An 18982-nucleotide genomic window follows, 5' to 3' on the forward strand; every position below is an offset into this window, starting at 1 on the left:
AAATCTGCCATGGAATCTGTCTCTTTGTTGCAATCTGTCGCAATCAGCCCCCATGGTGCTTCCCCGCCCCCTTCCTCTTTCTTGTTGCTGCTAACAGACTGAAAAGGATTTTTCCCCAGCCTACATCATCCAAAGTAAAATCCTAAACCTTTTTTGTCTCTGCCACTAACACACAGCTGGAGAAGGGGCTCCACCTCTCTTGCTGTTGGGAACTGAATGACTTGATGGCTCATCTTGTGTTAGGTTAATGACTCAGCCATCATAAGGTGATTACCTCATTAGGAAGCTGGCCTGTATTATTTTCATATTGAATCTCTGCTGGATCTTGAAGTTCACTTATTGTTGTTTAATTCCCCAAACCTTGATTCAATTCTAGGTAAAGGTACCCCTGACTCTTAGGTCCAGACACTGACGACTCTGGGGTTGCAGCGCTCATCTCGCTTTATTGGCCGAGGGAGCCGGCGTATAGCTTCCGGGTCATGTGGCCAGCATGACTAAGCCGCTTCTGGCAAACCAGAGCAGCGCACGGAAACACCGTTTACCTTCCCGCCGGAGTGGTACCTATTTATCTACTTGCACTTGACATGCTTTCGAACTGCTAGGTGAGCAGGAGCTGGGACCAAACAATGGAAGCTCATTCCATCGTGGGGGTTCGAACCACCAACCTTCTGATCAGCAAGCCCTAGGCTCTGTGGTTTAGACCACAGTGCCACCTGCATCCCTATTCTAGCAGCTACTAAATCTAGAAATCATGGATGCCTTGCACCCACAAACTTGGGCACCCAAAACTTGAACATTGTGCTTGTGGCTGCCACTGGATTGATAAAATGTGTGAAGGAGAATGCCTTGCATTCCTCCACCTTGTAGCATGGGTTTACTTGGAACCAATGTAACTCCATTCTCTGTAAGCCTTCATCTTGATTATTGAAGGCCTAAAACATCCTTCTCAAACCTGATGCCTTCCAGATGTTTTGGACTTCAACCCCCATCAGTTGCAACCAACATGGCCGTGGAATTTCTTTCATCCCTTCCCTATCCTGAGAGCTCAGCAAATCAATATGATCCATTTGATTTGCATTTATTAAAATAAACCAGGCACCATAAATTTAAACTCCACCCATATACCACCCTATGGGAGGAGTGCAGAACCCAGAGCATGCAAAAGGTCCAGTTCCCGCCATCTCCAGTGAAAGGATCTCAAGCAGCACAGTGCGAAAATGCCTCTTCCTGAGACCAGATGAGAGCTGTGGTCCAAAGAATCTGGAAGGTACCAGATTGGAAGAGACTGGCCTAGGAGATGTTGCAGATATAAACTTGAGGATTTCCACCCATTGCTTTGGCTACAGCACCGTCCCTCCTTTCTGCTGGAGTGTTAAAGAGCTGCACTGCACCAGTCAAGAACTCCGAATAAGGAAGTGACAAAGTCCAGCATCATCCTTTGGAATAAAGCCCTCCTGCTAGACTGCAGCCTCCATAAAACTGCTAAGTGAAAAATGTAGTGACATGTTTACAAAAGCCTGTCAAGTCAATTCATCTATACATTTCAGTTGCTTTCTTAATTCTTGCTAACTTTTTTTAAGCATCAGAAGGCTGCGGAAGAAGAAGAACTGGTAAGCAGAGCTTTTTAACTTCAAATAAATACTGTACTATCTTTTTGTCAAGCAGTTCATTTCTTTTTGCTGGGACACATAAACAATCTTGGATCTGTCAGCTGCCATCGCTGTAGTGTTAATCATCAAGCCTGCTGCTTAAATGAATCAGACAACTTCTGTTGCCTGAATTCAGGAGGAGGGACTGCTTCCTCGCTCAGCATCTTTCACACTGTTGGTTGAGACTGCCATTATTACAGAGTCAATTCTGTTTCCCTCATTTCCTGTTCTTGGGACTCTTCTAGGCTTCTAAATCTCATTATCCCAGGCTAAGAGAAGGTCTCTCCAAACTAGTATCACAGAACAGCTTATATGGTCTTTATGCTGTCTTAAGACTGCTATGGCATTAAAAGAGGAAGGGCTTATTCTAAACAGAAGGTGGATTACTGAGTTTCCACCACTCTTAATGATTCCTATTATTTATTTATTGTCCTCGCTTTTCAATGAGGGTGACACAAAGAAGATGTCATTATACTGAAAAGGTCAATGTCAATGCCAATGATACAAGAGTCAGTGTCAGAAGTTAGCCCAAAGCTACTATAATCACAGACAATTCTGCCATTCATTCCTGAAAGGATATACCGTAAATTGTGCTATGCATTGTGAGGAAACTGCTTACTATTGTGGAAGCTAAATTTAACTCCCTTTAATGTAAAATCACTGTTTTATGTCCAGACCTCAGCTTGGATTGTATTATGTTTTGTTTTGTTTATCTTCGTTACCTGATTTTTATTGCAGCTTCCAACATGCAAAAAACAAAACAAAACCATCCAACTTAAATTAAAAACATTCAAACAATAATCATCACTGAATGCACAACACCTGAAATTGGTTTTCTTTTAAAGTCAATTTCCCCTTAAACCTTCCTTGTCACAGCATTCACACGGAATCGAGTGTTAAGCCTGTGAAGGGGCAGGTCTTTTTAACCAAGATGGAAACTTATTTATTTTGAACACACAACTTTTTAATCATAGGTAAGAACCCCGACCCCTTCCCCAAAACCAGGAATTAATGTTTAAAGCAGAAATTAAGAAGCGACTAGCATGCTGAGCTCAGGTAATGTTTACTGCTCCTGCTCCTTTATCGGAACATCTGGTCAAGAAGTTTGGCATTCAAATGCAAGTTTCTTTTCTTTTCTGGATGGATTTGAGGTCTACTAAGTTCCAGAATTTGTGGAAATAAATCCAGACTGGAAAAGCACCGATACTTCGAAGGCACCGAAGACCATAGGTCCATTATCACCCTCGTGGATATGCTCTCGGTCATAACGAAGTCGATCAGCCCAACTGGGCAGCAGCCCCAGCCCCCGCTCCAAAGCGTGTCTCCCCTCCCCTCTCCCTTCGCTGCTATTGGACCACGTGTCCGGCTCGGCCCGGTCCCCTCCCCAGCCGATTCTCCTAGGATTAGCGCACGCGCTTTCTCGGCCGAGGGAGCAGCCGCTTTCAGCACCGAGGAGCTGCGGACAGCGCCTTCCGCCCTCCCCACCAAGGCGGCGCTTTTGCGGTCAGGAGGCCACGGCGCCGACGAGGACCATGGAGGGCGCAGTGGGCTCCCAGTCGCTAGACGGGGAGGCGGCTGCCGGCCAGAGAGCAGAGTCGAGGCGCCCGGAGACAGCGGGATGCACCTCCAGGTAAGGCGAGCCTCCAAGGGGATGCCCATCGGCCGAGGAAACGCCGCGTGCCCATCTCCTCCTCCTTCCCTGACCCTTCGGGGGTGTCCTTGAGGTGCACCGCTCCTTTATCCGCCGCCACCGCGCGCTCCGTCCCCTGCACCTCCCGCTCCTTTCCTAGACAATGGAGCCGATCTCCCCTGGGCGGTGGGAGGTGGGAGAAGGGCGGCGGAGTGGAGGGGGGGTAGGGAGAGAGGGACTTTCTGCTTTTCCAGCACCACCCCACCCCACCCGGTTACATCGCCGCCGCAGGCCACATCGCCGCTGATACTCGAAAAGTTGGCCTTGCAGAGCGAGGGGTGGAGGAAGGCGCGCGGCAGTGTCCCCGAGGTCCAAGCCTATTGTTCTGGGATTCGCCGCGGGAAGGCGTTGCTCTGCGACGGCTTGGCGGTTCCCTCGAATCTCCCTCGCGATGCTCCGGGAAACGAGACCCACCCAAACCAGGCGCCTTCACTGGGCCAGGGGGCTGACGCGCCTGCCTGAGCGGGCGAAGGATCCCCGTCGGCGCATCTGTCGCCACGCTGCGGGGCGTCTTTTGATCCTCGATTGAAGGGACGCGCGTCGCCCTCGATCCGCGAAGAGGAGCTGTCCTTTGTGTCCGGGAGAGGATTCCTCCGCCCGGCAGCCCGGGATCGAGGGAAAGCGAAGACAACGAGGAGCCCTCTGCTGGGGCGCCACGAACAAAAGGAGCGACAGGGCAATATTTCGCCCAGCTTCCCTCACTCCGCAGTTTCCAAGAAGGCGGAGCCAAGGCTGGGCTGGGCTGCCTTCGATCTCTCGCCCTCTCTAAAATACACTGTGGCTTTGATAGCTGCTGATCCGAGGATGCCGGATATGTAACAACGGCAAATGTTGTGATCTAGAAATATATCTGCCGCGTAGGGGGGGGGGAGTCTTTGAAATTGGAGCCAACTCCTAGGGCCAAACGCCCGTCCCAAAGTTGATGGGCGATGCCATTCAAATAGTGTGTGCGTATGTGTGCACCGTGTGATCGATTATGCGGGGCGGGACTTGCCTGGGGTCCCCCAATATTTTATTCAAGTTGCCGCCACCCCCGCAGGGTGCAATGGAATGAAACCAGGCGCTATCAGAAAAAGAGGTCCTAACTATAGCCTTAGAGGAAGAAATCAGTAGGGTGTTGGGACGTGGGTTTAGGAAACATTGCTTTAAGGAAGCTCTCTTTAAGGAGAGCTTCGTCTTGGATTCCCTTCACGGGCCATGGAGGTAGGTGTGTGTTTATAATCAACACGGATAAGTTTAAAATCGAAGGGAGGGATGCAAACGCTGATCAATTCTTTCATGGACTGAAACAGACTGAATTGCAGATTAACTTCGCCCCACCCCCAATAATCAAAGGTCTGAAGGCAGGTAGGGCCTGATCAGCCTGCTCCCTCCCTTATTTAGGAACATAGGAAGATGTGTAAAGCAGATGTTCTACACCCAGCTTTCCACAATGGATTTAATGAAATGAAAGCATGCAGAGGAATTAACTGGCTTGCAACCCAAACTGGCCTTCCAAGTGGAGCAATGAACCATAGGCAGCTGATGCCACCCATGCCCATTAGAGCATTTGAGCTGAGCTCAGTGTGATCTCAAAATTCAGGAAGGAGGGATCAAGTGATGGCTCTTAGTCATTAAAATTCTATTTCTCCAACTGAAAATTCTCTAATGGGGAAGGGTCACAGCTAGGTAGAGCATCTGCTTTGCTTGCAGAAGGTCCCAGGTTAAATTCTTGACATTGCTAGGCTGGGCTGGGGGGGAAACTCCTACCCAGACTCCTGGATTATTTCCTGCCAGTCATATTGAGCTAGATGGTCTGGCTCATTACAAGGCAGCTGCCTGTGCCCCTGTGTTGTAAACCAGATACAGAAATGGCATGTTGGATGGGCCAGATGACTTTTGGTTTGGCCCAGCAGGGTCCTTCTTGTGTTCAGTAGCCATATATGTGAATCTTCTGCAACAATAATAGCCCTTGAACTTTGTTGTTTTTCAGTGCATTCCCACATTGGTTGAAAAAGACATACCGTAATTGTCCGTGTATCAGACTAGGTTTTTTTATACTAAAAATAATGTTTAAAAAGGGAGTGTAGTCTTATACACAGGGGCAATCTCCCCCATTTTCTTATTTTTGAGTCCCCCAAAATAGGGGGCGTCTTATGCATGGAAAAATACAGTAATTAAAGGTGGCTTTTGCTTTAACAAAGGGACGCGGGTGGTGCTGTGGGTAAAACCGCAGTGCCTAGGACTTGCTGATCGTATGGTTGGCAGTTCGAATCCCCGCAGCGGGGTGAGCTCCCGTCGTTCGGTCCCAGCTCCTGCCCACCTAGCAGTTCAAAAGCACCCCTAAGTGCAAGTAGATAAATAGGTACCGCTTTATAGCAGGAAGGTAACGGCGTTTCCGTGTGCTGTGTTGGTGCTGGCTCACCAGCTCCAGCTTTGTCACGCTGGCCACGTGACCCGGAAGTGTCCTCAGACGGCACCGGCTCGCAGCCTCTTGAGCGAGATGAGCACACAACCCTAGAGTCGGACACGACTGGCCCGTACTGGCAGGGGTACCTTTACCTTTACCTTTGCTTTAACAAAGCCTAGCCGCTCTTCTTGGTCAAACCACAGTGAAGAGAAACACCTGTTCTTTCAGGATGCCCATAAAAGCACCTGCATTGTAGTTTTGCAACACACAAGTGTATTTAAAGTTAATGGATGGATGGCTTGTTTGAAAAGCAGTGCAATTAGTTGAGAGCTCCAGTGAGAGAATGTTATAGCCTAATGGAATTTGCATATGCACTGTGTTGTCAGCAAAACATGCTAAAGGCGTTTTATGTTTCTTAGACTGGTACTTCAACTATAGCTGGCTGGGAACAGGAAGGATTCCCAAACTATGTTCCATAACATCTCAAAAACTATTTTCCTCCCTCTGGAGCATTAGAGATCATACACCTAGTTGAGTAGATAGGCTTAAGCTGTTGACAGGTGGGCAGAAGATGGAACAGGCTCCACTGGTAAGATCTCTTGGTGATTTGCATCAGGTCAGCAATGATTTCTAACTTCCAATTGCAATAACAAAGTGGTTTTTAAGTGGTTTACAATGAAGGTTTGAACACCAATTGATTCAAAGCAACAAACCTACAATAACTGAAGAAGGATAAGCGTAAGAGACAACAAAACAAAAGTAAAAGTTCATTAACACATTACATTACACCAAAGCAATACAACCATTTAATAAGAAGGTTTGGAGAATAGGACAGTTGTTGTTTTTCACCTGGTGCCTAAGGTTATGAGAATAGGTGTCAGTCAAATACCACAACTTGGGCACCACCACTGAGAAGGCTCTATCCATGGTTGTCTCCCACTTTAACTGAGACAGCAGGGGCAGTCATATGGGAGCAGGCAATCCTGATCCCAAGCTGTATAGGGATTTATAGGTCAAAATCAACACAATAGGCCTGGAAAGAAATGGGAAGCCAGTGATTTTCTAACATTGGGGAATATGTCCTCGTTGGCATGTTCTAGTTGCTCATGGACCACTTCATTCTGAACCAACTGCTGTCGCACTTTAACCATAGGCTCTAGAATTTTGCTTTCTGCATATCTCATTGCCTGTTTGAGTAATTTTCTAGTCAAATAAGATTGTGCCCATGGCCTTTTTTCTAGCCACTTCCCTCAAGCTGGGTTCTATATTCTATTGCTGTCTTTATATATAACTTTGTAGGCTAGTAAAGAGTTCTGTGGAACACACACACTTGCTTCATTCTCACTCTATACAAAAAGGTTCAATAAAACGCATTGCCTCTGAACTACGCATTTATGGCTGGCAAGTATAGAACCCTAAATCTCGACATGTCCAAAGCTATGTCATTGTGAACTCATTCCAAAATGATGTCATTGCTGGCTCAGCCTCCAGCACACTCCTCAAATTTTCTGCTTGCTGATTTACAGCTACAGACTTGTTTGTGGAATGCTCAGCAAAAAAAATTCAGAGGTTTTCAGACACTCACCTTTCCTCAGTGACTTAATTGGGTCCTGCCTGATCTCACTATTATTTGCATACTGACAGGTCTCTGTGTGAGATGAAAAAGGTCCCTCACAAAGAGGCATTATTGACAAGAGATGTGGGAGGATAAAAATACATGTGCCATAGTTTAGCATTGTACCATAACTATCTTATACTATGACTTTAGCTGCTTTACTATTTCGTACATTGGAAGCATCTGTTTATATAGAAAATGAGAATGATCAGCTTTATTGTGGGGTGGCAGATGCATTTTAAAGATGCATGACTTCCTTCTTATGTCTCTTCCAGAACAGATGCAGCCTTGATTTCTTTATCAAAACTATAGCCACCGTATCTTGAGTGTCTGAATGGGAAGAAATCACATTTTCTCAATCCATGTTCTACCCTTCCTGTTTTAGGGATTGTACTCTCTTGACTCCAGAAGTCTATCATTCTGTTCTAACCCTTTATTAAAATCCCATTAAGAAAGCTTTTACTGTGAATTCCAGGTGTGTGTTTTTAAAAAAATGTGATGCCTATTTAGAAACTTTGCAAACAATGCAAAATCACTGATCAGCAGAGAGTGTGTTGTTTGTTTGTTTGTTTGTTTAGAGGAACTAATTGCTAACCTTAATATTTGATTTAGAGTCTCACTGCAGAGGGAAGCCAGTTTGGAAGGAAAAGGAAAAACTAGACAGAAAAGTTTGCCAGCTTTTAGTGTTGTCTTACAATATAGCCACAGGATCCCTTTGTGTTACTGGCTGGTGTGATTCTAGCCCGCCCCTCCCTCTTTCTGGTTATAATAGCAGCTTTGTGAGCTGCAAGCAAATGCTAATCGAGGGTTCAGAAATGATCCAGAGGTTTCACCTTTTTGAGCTTCTACAATCAAAAATGCTGAAGATGCAGCTCTTTACTGTGGCCTGGGATATATCCATTTAGGACACACCCTATTATTGCGGCTGTGATTTAAAATGCTGTGAACTGCCTTGAGATTTTATGACGAAGGGCAGTATATAAATCTAATAAAGAAAGCAAACTGTGTAATATTGTATGGGGCCTTGTGGTGAAGGCTGGGTAAAAAAATGAAATTAATCATGAGTGTAATTGAAATCATAATACCTGGGTAAGATAGGCAGATACCAGATGAGGAACTGTGGGGTGTTTTGTCAGACTTTTGATTTTAAACTGCTTTCAAGAGTTTTTTCAACAGTCCAGCGGTGCATACATTTAATGAAACAAACAAATATTCATGTGAAACAAACAAACAAATGTAATCACTGGAACCCCTAAAACTGAACAATTTACTATTGCGGTGCCAGTCTCTAGTTTACCATTTCTTGGTCATGTGACTGAGCAGTCCATGGTGGTCCAGAACTAGAAACCTCTGGATGACAGCTAACTTGGTTCTTATTAGGCCACCTTTAAGCCTAGTTTGGGTGGATGAACTGGACTGGTTGATTAGCAGGAGGAGTGAGAACCTGTTCATTCTCCTGAACCTTTCTGATGTTTTTGCTATCTTTAGTTATTGAGGCCTCCTGGGCCATCTGGTAAGGGTGAGGACACCTCCTCCTCCTCCTCCTCCTTCTTCGGTGATCACTCATAGCTGAGTAAGATTGTCTTCCATGAACACAGTCTTAGCAGTGAGTCCGTAAGTGACTGTGGAGGCCAATTCTGGATCCACACATCCTTCCACAGTGGGAACATAGGTTTCCGGATGGGAATTGATCACGGTGTGGATTTGCCAAGCGTGCCTTCCTCTTAGCACATTTCTCCCTTGTTTCCTGAGTTCAAGTGTCTTCAAAGCCCATGACACCTTTGGTAAAGGCTGTTCTCCAATTGGAGCACTCACAGGCCAGTGTTTCCCAGTTGTCAGTGTTTATACTACATTTTTTTTAGATTTGCCTTGAGAGAGTCTTTAAACCTCTTTTGTTGACCACTAACATTACGCTTTCCATTTTTAAGTTTGGAATAGAGTAGTTGCTTTGGAAGACGATAATCGGGCATCCACACAACATGACCAGTCCAACAAAGTTGATGTTGAAGAATCATTGCTTCAGCACTGGTGATCTTTGCTTCTTCCAGTACACTGGCATTAGTTCGCCTGCCTTCCCAAGTGATATGTACTTACCTTTTTATGAGACCCCATTGAGAGAATCTCTCGAGGAGTTGGGGATGCAGGGGAAGCTGTGTGGCACACACTTTGTCCCCCAGCCTTGCTGCTGCCACCCCCACCACAAGCACAGGAGGCAGCCATCTCACTCTGCCTAATGGTTGGCATTAACCAATGTGGTTCTGCTCCATATTAATGGTGAGAAATCCAACTTATCTGGAAATGAGTGGACAGTTGTAACCCCCAAGTCCAAGAACCCCCTAGCCACCATGATATATGCCATCCTACTTACCTTTGAAGAGTGTTTAACAACTTCACTTAATTCAAAAGTGGCACTCTGTGGGAATGAGATAAGGAAAGTGTGCAAGGTTGGTTATTGGGGGGAAATGCAGTTTGTTTTCCAGTTTGTTTAGGGCACTGTTTAAGTGTTGGCCTATAAAAACCAAAAAGTCTCAACAGGCTGCATACCTTAGGGAGACGTTCTTCTGGGTGAGTGCCCTCCACACGCACGCACACACTGGTACACAAAGATCCTAAAAAAAAGTTTTTCTGAAGTAAGGAAGTTGATGGGAAAGGAGGACGATATCAGCAAAGGTGCATACTTTATGGAATGTTCATCCCAGTCATGCCTAATATATTGTCATGATCAGCTGCTTTGATATTCTTTACTCTGGAAGAATGGGAGGCTCATGATGTCACAGGTGGCAGCCAATCAGTGCTTTGCACAGTCTGGCCACTGGTTTACCTTGAGCTCGATCCTGGGGAGAAGAACAAACAACAAGCGAATGCTTCCACATCAGCCCCACTACTCCGATTATTGTATGTTTGATTGCATCCCTTTTCTTCTCCTCTTTCCAATTAGCACTGTTGGATTCTGGTCAAGATCAGGTATCTTCTCTACATTGGCTTATGAAAGTGATAGGAGAGACAAATAAGGGGTGGCAGTCAAGCAGCTGTGATACACAATTAGAGCTGCTGGCTCCCACCTTTTCTTCCTTGCTGTCTGCTTTGCTGAATATCTCTTTTGTTTCTGTCTTGGTTGCATCCAGCTGGTCTAGACAAAAACAGAGCTGTCAGACCATAAGTTTGAAGCTGCAGGCTTTTACTGTTCCATGGATGGGAGAACATTTCTGCTCCCACTGTAGCCTCAACAGTTCTGAATATACATTTGTGCTATGACCGGGAATCTCACTGCCCATCCAGATCTCTCCTTTTGTTGCTTTGTCCTTGGATCCCCATCAGTGAATTGATGGATGACCATAAATTTGACAGTATCGCAGTGTAATGAAGATACCAATTTCTCTTGATTAAATATGCCTGGCATCTAATATTTTCCTTAGAAAATCGTCTTGATGTGCCGCCCAAATGAAGTGATAACTTGGATCACTGTTAACAAATAGTGCTGGCCTTCCTGTTCATCATTGAAGGTCATAGCAAAAAATGTTTATGAGCCTGCGAATTTCCTTAGCACACAGTTAAGAAAACTGGCTTGTCATTTTCAATCAGGCAGGTGTGGGAGTACTGTAAGTAAATGTGGACTTTTCACTTACTCTATAATGTTCTTATTCTTAAATGTTTACACTCGCATGTGGACTCTTAAAAGAATTGATACCCTGACATTTGAAAGCATTCGGGCTGAAAGTTTATGAGTTTGGGCTACTTTTTACATACCACAATAACTTAGCATTGCTGTGCCACCGTGGGAACTAGAAACTTGCATTAAGGAAACAAAAATAGGTCCTGAAAATCACTAAAAAATGCTTCAAGGCTTATATGCAGATTTCCAGACAAAAAGCTCACATTTTCTCAAAATGTGATCTGAAAGTGGAGCAACCTTGCCCCAATGCTGAATGCCCCAACGCCCCACTCTTGATTATCACGTGTTGAGTACAGACATCAGCGGGGGGGGGGGCTGCACCCAAGCAGCTGCAGGTGTATAGGTGACCCATGCAAGTGGGACTCTGCATGATCAGGAGGGGTTGTGCTCCCTCTCCTGCCCCGCACACGGAATGAAATGCAGGAAATTTTTTGTCTGAAAATAACTAGCGGGTATTGTTGGTTTAAGGGGATGTGGGTGGTGCTGTGGTCTAAACCACAGAGCCTAGGACTTGCCGATCAGAAGGTTGGCAGTTCGAATCCCCGCGACGGGGTGAGCTCCCGTTGTTCGGTCCTAACTCCTGCCCACCTAGCAGTCTGAAAGCACGTCAAAGTGCAAGTAGATAAATAGGTACCACTCCGGCGGGAAGGTAAACAGCATTTCCGCGCATTGTTCTGGTTGCCAGAAGTGGCTTAGTCCTGCTGGCCACATGACCCGGAAGCTGTACGCTGGCTCCCTTGGCCGATAAAGCAAGTTGAGCGCCACAACCCCAGAGTCATCCACGACTGGACCTAATGGTCAGGGGTACCTTTACCTTTACTTTTATTGTTGGTTTAAACTACCAGTCAAGTTTTAAAGAGGGAGACATTCTGTTATGCAGCATTGCTGCCCCAGCTCTCGCCAAGTTCAGAGAGAGGGGAGGCATCCCAGTGGCAGCAAATGTGGGGGTGGGGGCACCATTCTTCAGGTGGTAAAGCAGGATAGGCCACCCCTGACAAGCAGGCTTCCTTAAGGTTCACCCACCCCTTATGAAAATGCCCAAGCTTTATAATCAGCCTGGGAAGCCCTGTTCTTTGGCCCATTGCTGTCAAAGCATCTTCAATGTATTTTATGAAAATCTAACAATAATTTAGAAAATCTAACACTAAGTACATAGTAAAAATGAACGCACATCCATGTGTACACTTTCTCTCAATTATTCTAAAGTGCAATAAAGGGCTTTAAAAAGTGCCTACAAATTCATTAATCTACAAGGTGCCTATTCCTATCAGTGCGTTATAGTTCTCTCTTTCATATTCATTGTAATGGATTGTAGTGATGAATATCCAAGCTCTATCTATTCTCCATCTCATCTGTAGATAATACTCAGTGGGCATAAAACTTCCTATTTTCTTTGTACCATCTCTTAACTAAATATTGTTATGAGGGGTTTTGGGGGCGGCGGGGGGGGGAGTAGTTTGTACAGTATGTGTAATCCTTCTAACTCCTGGATCCAGCAAGTGTTAACATATAAGCCAGGCTAGCTTCCTGTGTTGAGGTGATAACCTGGGTGATGGGCCATTAAGAGAAACAAAGGAAAGGGGCTCTGTGTGAGATGGCAAACAGGTGGGACTCCTTTATGGGTGGGGCAAATAATTAGCTGGATGAAGCAGAGTTTAGAGTTGAGTTATGGTGATGTGGGCCAGAAGCGAAGCAGCAAACAGAGATGGGGGTCATGTTTGATTTCTGTTTGAATCCAAGGTTTGTGGCTATGGAAGAAACAAGACTCTTTGGGGCTGTTAATGCTTTGAACCCCTCCATTGTAGGCTCAGGTTGTATATTATGTATAATTAATCCATATATCCTAAAGCAGTGTTTCCCAACCTTTTTTGGGCAAAGGCACACTTGTTTCATGAAAAAAATCTCGAGGCACACCACCATTACAGCCCCGTGACGTCAGCGCGCAGCGTCACGCCGGGAGGGACATGAATTGCTAGCAAATTACATAATCACCTCCTTGAGGGCTGGCTCATCTTCTCCGAAGGCAGAACCCCATTAATTAACAGCACAGACTCACAACATAGCCAAGACGAGGGGGGAAAACCTCAGTCATGCACATGTGGGGGCTAAATGAGGATGAAGACCGGGCAGAGAGCAGGGTTCAAATCACCCCACCTGGCCAGGACAATCCCTGGGTGCTCCCTTGGGCCACTCGCCTGACCCACCTCGCAGGGCTGTTGTTGCGAGGATAACACGGGGAGAACCACGCGCGCCCCCGGGAGCTCCTTGGAGGAGAAAGCGGGCGATGAATGCAATGCACGAAATATATGAGAGGCGACCAGGTTTTGCAGGTGAGGGGCCCCCGCCAGCCTCCGCTTCCAACACCCGGCGCAACGACGCCGAAGTTTCCCCCCGGGCTCGGCTTGGGGAGCAGCGCTGCTCCCCCCCGGCTCCCCTTCGCCCTCCCGGCTCTCTCTGCCGCCCACTGGGGACCCCCCTCACCTGCCAAGTCCGGAGCGCCGGTGGAAGTTGCATGCATGCATGCAGGGCGCCGCGTTGCCATTGCATTGCACTGCACTCCATGCAACGCCTGCACGCGTGCATTGCCTTGCACGCCCGCCAAGGGGTCTCCCCGCGCTCCGATGCGTCCCCTCCGGCGCGGATGCAGCATTGCAAAAATACCCCCCCCCCGACGCAGCCCTACCTGGGGGGCAGCCGCCGCTCCACCTCCGCGGGGATCCCCGGGCTCCATCCTGCCGCCCGATCTCCGCGGGGGCGCAGGTAGGCTGCGCGGGGTCTGCGCGGAAGAGCCCCTGCCCGCCCGGCTGCCGCCACTACGCTCATTCCATGGCCGGGAGAAGAGCGCTTCAAACAAAACGCCCGGCCCGCCAGGCCACGCTGGGAAACGTAGTTTGCGCACCCCGCGCGGGCGCGGAGCCCAAGGGCGAGGGGACTATGGATCCTGGCAGCCCCCGCACCGGGGACGGAGGGGGAGAGGCCGGGTGCAGGGATGGAGGGACGGGTGGGCGAGCGAGTGAGTGAGTGGCAGCCGCCAAGCCTTGGCCGAGAGCCAGGAAGGGCCTCCCCGGAGGAGGAGGAGGGAGGCGCAGAGCGGGAGGGAGGGAGGGAACCCCAGGGGTCATCTAGTGACGGCACCCCAATCGAAAATTTGACTTTTTTAAAAAAAAAAATCTTTCGCATTTTTTAATTTTTCCCGCGGCACACCAGGCAACATCTCGCGGCACACTAGTGTGCCGCGGAACAGTGGTTGGGAAACACTGTCCTAAAGACACCACAGTCTCTACTGTGCCTAATTCCAAAAGAAAACATAGACCTTGGGTAAGCGCCGGGAGCCCCAGGGATCTCGCACTGCTCAGCGATTGGAGTGGCATGCCACAATATCGCCGGCGGAAAACCTTCCGATACAGGCAGTCGTTTGAGGGATAATCTTTTTGCTGTGTTATAAAGCTTTTATGCTGCTTCTGTTCTTCTGTTGCCATTTCAGTGTTTTATTGGTTACTGATCACGTAAGGAACTTCCTCTCTGTGGTTGCCGAGACAATGAATGCCTCTTGGCATACATTTTACATGGGGAAGCAATAAAGAAAAGCAAACCCCTTTCTTCTCGCAGGGAAAAAGTAAAGCCAGAGCTTTGTCAAAGTTGTCTTAATGTGCCAGAGATCAGAAAGACGGAGCCGAGCTCCAGCGGAGGCTCCTGGGAACAGAGATGCCCCGTCCATCACTGCCCCATTGATGCTTCTCCCAGCTCAGCGAGATACCACCAGGCCTCTTCCAGACATGTGCATGCCCCAATCTCCACTCGATCCAACGGGCAGGTGCCCTCTGGCTCCCAGGACTCCTTCCAGCCTCACCTGTATTACCACTGCAACCAGCAAGAAGCCAGAAGCAGCTATGCCTTGCCTCCCCTGCCAGGCCATGGGGAGAGGGCCACCTTGTGCTCCCATCACTCCAGTGGGGATTCGTCGTCAACTCCCCAGCACGAGGCTGCGGACATGAGATGGAAACAGTGGCCCCACGACCAGCAGCAGTTACGGCCAGTGCAACACCATGTCGTCACGGTCAGGTGAGGACAGATGACTGTAACAGGTTTCACTTCCTCCTTCATCAAGGGATAAGGAGATGGAGAGTCTTGGCTTGCTCTGTGGAGTACCATGTGCCTCTGAAATCCTCTTTATGCATTTTGTTTTTCAGTGGGCACTTTAGGCCATCGCTTAGCAGTGGGGCATGTGCTTTGCATGCAACCCCCACCCATATCTTCAGCTCACAAAAGGACTAGGTAGCAGGTGAAGGCAGTGGCGTAGCATGGGGGTGCAGGGGGGGCCGGCCGCACCGGGCGCAACATCTGGGGGGGGCGCTCACAGCTCTCTGCCCCTACCTGGCTCACTCTCTCTCTCTCACTGCAGTGCTGGCTGTGTGAATCCGATCCGAGCCGCTGGGTCGCCACCCACTGTGGAGGGGGTGGGAGCCAGGCGTGCGGTGCGGAGAGAGAGCGAGGGACTATCTGGGGGAGGGACAGTGCAGCGGCCGCCCAGCGCAGCGCTGAGCGCGGGAGAGAACCACACCAGACCAGACCAGGCAGCAGCAAGAAGAAGCTGGCAGCGGCGGCAGGTTAGGTGTTAGGGGGCGCAAATTACTTGCCTTGCCCCAGATTAGGGGGCGCAAATTACTTGCCTTGCCCCGGGTGCTGACAACCCACGCTACGCAGCTGGGTGAAGGAAAGTCCCAGAAAGTTTCTGCCAGTCAGAACAGACAATGCTGGCCTAGATGGACAAATGCAAAACAGCTTCCTTTATTTCTATGTGTACCTAGAAAAGCGAATGCAACAAACATGCTTTAGTTTTACAGGTACACTCATTAGGTAACCAGGATGGGTTATGGCTCCCTAGTTGGGTGCAGAGTCAGTGGCAAACCCGAGCATAGTTTTAGGGAGGGGGTGAATTGGGTTTGTGGGCTTGCCTTACTCCCATGTTTTTAAAACACTTCCCCCTTTGCTCATTTATCAGAGGCACCTAGTAACATAAAGGCAATAGTCACTTAATTTTGATGCTAATACTCCTTTACAAGCTGAAACTTAACGATCCTCGTTCTGGCTCCAGGCCAGTCTAAGGGCTGTTTGCTGCCTTACTTTTAAGATCTGAATACACTCTTGGGAGTTCAACCTCCCTCTAAATCGCCATGAAAATGTCGTGCTTCTATTATATGCAGCTCTATCTCTTGTGAGCTGTTTCTGCGGTTTTGCCCTTTGTGTGTTTGTTCCTCAAGAAAACAAACAGACAAGCCATTGTGTTTTAGTTTAACAATTCATTTTTTTCATAACGTTGCCGAGGCAGAAACAACTCCAGAAAGTTTGCCCTGGTTTTTCAGACATGGTGCGAAATGTGAGTCTTAGGGAAGGCATGTGTGCTGATTTGCACAGGGAAGCTCTCAGCTGGAAGGACTCCCCTCTCTGAAGGGCTGCCCAGTCCTAGTCCAACTTAAAAGAAGGAAGAGCAGCAAGGATCAGCACCTGAACTGAGGACTAAGTCACCTGAGGTCACCTGGTGGCAGACTTCCTCACAATAGTGGGGTGTGTTACATTTCTATATAAATTATAGTAATTATGCCTGAATTTGAATCTCTACATATAAAGTAGCACAGGTAGATCCATACCCTCTCTTATAATTCTGAAGTGATGCATTTTGCATTTTGGCTAATGTGCAAGTGGCCGCTCTAGAGCCTAATACACTTTCCCCCACCCAGTCCTCAAACAGCAGCATTCTGCTTTTAAAGTTCATTGAATGGATTTTGCTATTCCTTTGTGTGTGCGTGTGCGCACGCACATGTGTTCTTTAACAAAATTCTGAAGCAAATTCTTCTAATTCAAATTTACTTGCCCAATTTCTAATGAATGGGCCTCCCGATTTGAATCTTGTTTTCACTATTCTCAAGTTTTGGATACTATTGGATTTGGTTTTGGTTGTTGTTCTCAATCTGTACAATATCATCTCTGGAAAAGTAATATTTATTTATTTATTTATTTATTTACTCCCTCCCCTTGGTGCTACCAAGAATACTTAGCATTCTCGCCTTAAAATTCATCCTCAAGGAAAGTTAGGATCTAAGATGACAACCCAGTGCCTTGCAGCTTCTTTTGCTTTTCCTCCCAACATGCTCTGTTCTGCACGTGTTCTTTGCCATTAACTTTTGCTTCCCATAGGTCCTTCTCCTAGACGTAGAGCGGCATTTGTGCAAGAGCTCTGTTCCTAGTGCATTGCTCCGCAGAGGGTATGGACTGATTTGTGCTCTGCACTTTAAGATCAAAAGCAAGATCATTTAAATTAAGTTGCATTTGAATTCTAAACGGCTGAACAAATTCGTTTCTGCTCTAGCTTAATGGCTGTAGTCTGGCTTTGCAAATTCTTTGCCCTTCCTGATCATGCCTCTCTCTCCCACCATTGTGAGAGGTCCCCTTGGCAGTACAAGCTCACTCACCTGTACAACCTTCTTGTACTTCACCTGATCTATATGGGTTGGGTACCATCACCGAGGTTGTGCCAGTGTCAGCGGAGGCATGACGCTGAACTTACAGGAGAACTTGATGGCAAATGCGTGAATGATGGGCCCTTCCCTGCATCTTTATAAGTACAGCTGGAGGGGTGTGTACAACCTCTTTGTTTATTTATTTTATTACATTTATACCCCACCTTTCTTCCACGGAGCTCAAGGCAGCAAACACAATTCCCCCCTTCCTTGTTTAAATCCCACAACAGCCCTGTGAGGTCGGTGACAGGCCTAAGGTCACCCAGTGAGCTTCATGGCCAAGCAGGGATTTGAACCCTGGTCTCTCCCAGACATTCTAACAATAATAATAATAATAATAATAATAATAATAATAATAATAATAATAATAATAATAATAATTTATTTGTACCCTGTCCATCCGGCTGGGTTTCCCCAGCCACTCTGGGCGGCTTCCAACAAAGATTAAAAATACATTAAAATGTCACACACTGAAAACTTCCCTCAACAGGGCTGACTTCAGATGTCTTCTAAATGTCAGGTAGTTGTTTATTTCCTTGACATCTGGTGGGAGGGCATTCCACAGGGCGGGCGCCACTACCAAGAAGGCCCTCTGCCTGGTTCCCTGTAGCTTTGCTTCTTACAGTGAGGGAACCGCCAGAAGGCCCTCGGCGCTGGACCTCTGTCCGGGCAGAACGATGGGGTAGAGACACTCCTTCAGGTATACTGGGCTGTGGCCATTTAGGGCTTTAAAGGTCAGCACCAACACTTTGAATTGTGCTCGGAAACATACTGGGAGCCAGTGTAGGTCTTTCAGGACCGGTGTTATATGGTCTAGGTGGCCGCTCCCAGTCAAGGAAACTTTCAGGGATTCCCCAGCTGAGAGCCCAAGTCTTTCGCCAAGGGACACAAATTCCCACCATCCCTTGCTGTCACCTGTGCTCGCTGTCCGAAGCTGCCTGGAGAGCTATACGTTCCCTCCCACTTTTTTAGATGCTTCAGCCTGGTTGCTGGTTGAATGAACCAAGTCAGCAGAGGACCCCCATAAGCCAAGTCCATCATCACCCAAACTGCCAACCCCCCCCCAACCATGCTATTTAGGGTTCATTGCCTCGTACTGCATCCCAGACTTCTGACTTTGTCCTTTGCCTGCCTGGAAGGGTTAACACTCTCATGAACGGAGACTTCTGCCTGGGCTGAAATTAATAAGCCAATGAATATCTTTCTCCCTACAGACATGACAAAGTGTTCAGGATGCCAAAGAGGTAGGTTACAATCAATCTCTCTACCCTATCATCATGTCTCCTCCTCCTCCTCACACCCTGCTATTAGGAACGAGGCAATGTATTATTCCTGGTGACATCCCAGGCAGGCAAAGAGCTGCAGCTACATTAGTAGGTTCACAGCTCCTCATTAAGAGCTTCCCATCTGTTTCGAGTCCCCCGCTCCCCCCAACCCAACCCGCTTTG

General features: G+C 47.6%; 1 protein-coding gene across 2 annotated transcripts in view; it reads left to right on the forward strand.

Moving 5' to 3' along the window:
• The first annotated feature begins 2983 nt into the window (after positions 1–2983).
• DISP2 (dispatched RND transporter family member 2) overlaps positions 2984–18982 on the forward strand; it is a 29089-nt gene continuing 13090 nt past the window's right edge. Inside the window, exons 1-3 of one of the 2 annotated variants that reach the window (XM_081207868.1) lie at positions 2994–3279; positions 14626–15078; positions 18749–18778. In XM_081207868.1, coding sequence (XP_081063994.1) covers positions 3182–3279; positions 14626–15078; positions 18749–18778 — 581 coding nt within the window. In that variant the 5' untranslated portion in view covers positions 2994–3181. Of the gene's footprint in view, positions 3280–14625; positions 15079–18748; positions 18779–18982 lie in introns of both variants that reach the window. The other variant, XM_081207867.1, reaches the window with a different exon arrangement.

The sequence above is a fragment of the Podarcis bocagei genome (genome assembly GCF_964188305.1).
Source record: "Podarcis bocagei genome assembly, chromosome: 1".
In the NCBI taxonomy this organism is placed as follows: Eukaryota; Metazoa; Chordata; class Lepidosauria; order Squamata; family Lacertidae; genus Podarcis; species Podarcis bocagei.